The sequence below is a fragment of the Aaosphaeria arxii genome (assembly GCF_010015735.1).
Source record: "Aaosphaeria arxii CBS 175.79 unplaced genomic scaffold BU24scaffold_4, whole genome shotgun sequence".
Lineage (NCBI taxonomy): Eukaryota > Fungi > Ascomycota > Dothideomycetes > Pleosporales > Aaosphaeria > Aaosphaeria arxii.
This window is the reverse complement of record NW_022983477.1, coordinates 4,165,620-4,167,046: the sequence shown is the minus strand read 5'-3', so window position 1 is coordinate 4,167,046 and position 1,427 is coordinate 4,165,620. Positions and strand designations below refer to the sequence as shown.

Here is a 1,427-nt window from a genome sequence, read left to right as displayed (position 1 = left end):
GGTTAGTTTACAGTTTTGGAGCTGCTCAGACATCGCCTTGATTTGCCCTTGCTTGAGGAGTCCTACTTTCGCGCGATCTTGCCACGCCAGTTTCCCATCCTCTGAGTGCCTGGTCCATCGTTGAAGGTCGGTCCGGAAGAGAGAGCATGCTTGCGTGCAGCTGCTGATTGTCCTCTCTGACTCTTTACTAACATCTGAGCCAAGCAACTGCCACTCCCTATTCTCTACGCTTTGGAGAAGGCTAAGCGCTGCATCAACAGAGTGGACGTCCTCTAGCAGGCGCCTAACAGTCTTTGGTGCGTCTTTGAGCTGCTGTAGGTCATTTAGAAGTAGTCGTACGCCTTCTAAGGCTGGCGCAGTGATGCCCACGACTGCGGCTGTAATGCTAAGTGGGTCGGCCATTGTGGGTCTGACGGCGATTGAGGAATCAGCAAGGGTAGAAATGCTGAAGTAGAAGTCAGACTTAGGGGGAAAGAGGATAGAGCAAAGCTTGTTAGCTGACAGAATTTGTATGAGGGGAAGCTGGGGCTGAGAGCCGAGAGCTGAATCACATGAGGCTGGGTACGACTGAACTGTTACTACAGACAGCCTACTCGACTATCGCATACCTTACAGCTACACTATGGCGCTAACGGCATCCTTTGGCGATATGAACTATGGCGTCCAGGCCGGCATTATCAATGGTGATGTAAACACTATGATCAACCTTCCGCCTGGTGAGTTGCGAGACGATCCGAGCTTAACAGCGCCAGACCAAGCGCTAACTGGCGGGCCTCCGCCTAGAGCGACGCGAAACTCCACCAGAGCCATCCATCGTGATACCTTTCGCCCGAGACGCAGATTTCGTCGACAGAGGCACACTGCTCGACGAGATCTGTGAGCGATGCGCGCAGCCAAATGCAAGGATAGCGCTCGTCGGACTGGGCGGGGTAGGGTAAGCAGCACGAGTGCTTCTTGGACACGGAGCACGATACACTGACAGATGCGCAGTAAGTCACAGCTAGCGATCGAGCATGCCTACCGCACGCGCGAGCAGTCGTCAGAAACATGGGTGTTATGGGCCCACGCTAGCAATGCCGCCCGGCTGGAGCAAAGCTTTCACGATATTGCCGACCGCGTCAGGATCGTAGGACGTCAAGATTCGCAAGCCAACATCTTCAAACTGGTGCACGACTGGCTGTGCGACAGCAAGCAGCCATGGCTGCTTGTGCTAGACAACGTGGACGATGCCAGCTTTCTACTCGAGGCCCAACCTGCCAGCTCCAAGACCGCAGCGAGACCGCTGCGCGAGTACCTCCCCTACTGTGAGCACGGCTCGATCCTCGTTACAACGCGAAACAAAGAAGCGGCGCTGCAGCTGGTGGAGCAGCGCAACATCATCACACTTGATCCAATGGACGAGGCGCAGTCGCTGACGCTGCTTGCAA

The 1,427-nt window shown here is 55.2% G+C and overlaps 2 protein-coding genes across 2 annotated transcripts; one reads left to right on the top strand and one right to left on the bottom strand.

The window, feature by feature from the left end:
- On the bottom strand, nucleotides 1–725 carry BU24DRAFT_208053 (uncharacterized protein; the record flags this gene model as incomplete). Its single annotated transcript, XM_033521903.1, has 2 exons — nucleotides 609–725; nucleotides 1–542 (listed from the first exon to the last, which is right to left on the bottom strand). A coding segment is annotated over exon 2 (402 nt), but the record flags the coding sequence as incomplete, so codon positions are not given.
- Nucleotides 326–1,389, top strand: BU24DRAFT_441689 (uncharacterized protein; the record flags this gene model as incomplete). Its single annotated transcript, XM_033530461.1, has 4 exons — nucleotides 326–716; nucleotides 784–934; nucleotides 991–1,304; nucleotides 1,358–1,389. Exons 1-4 carry the CDS (start codon nucleotides 623–625, stop codon nucleotides 1,387–1,389), a joined length of 591 nt encoding a protein of 196 aa, XP_033385039.1. The 5' UTR covers nucleotides 326–622.
- Between the last annotated feature and the right edge of the window lie 38 nt (nucleotides 1,390–1,427).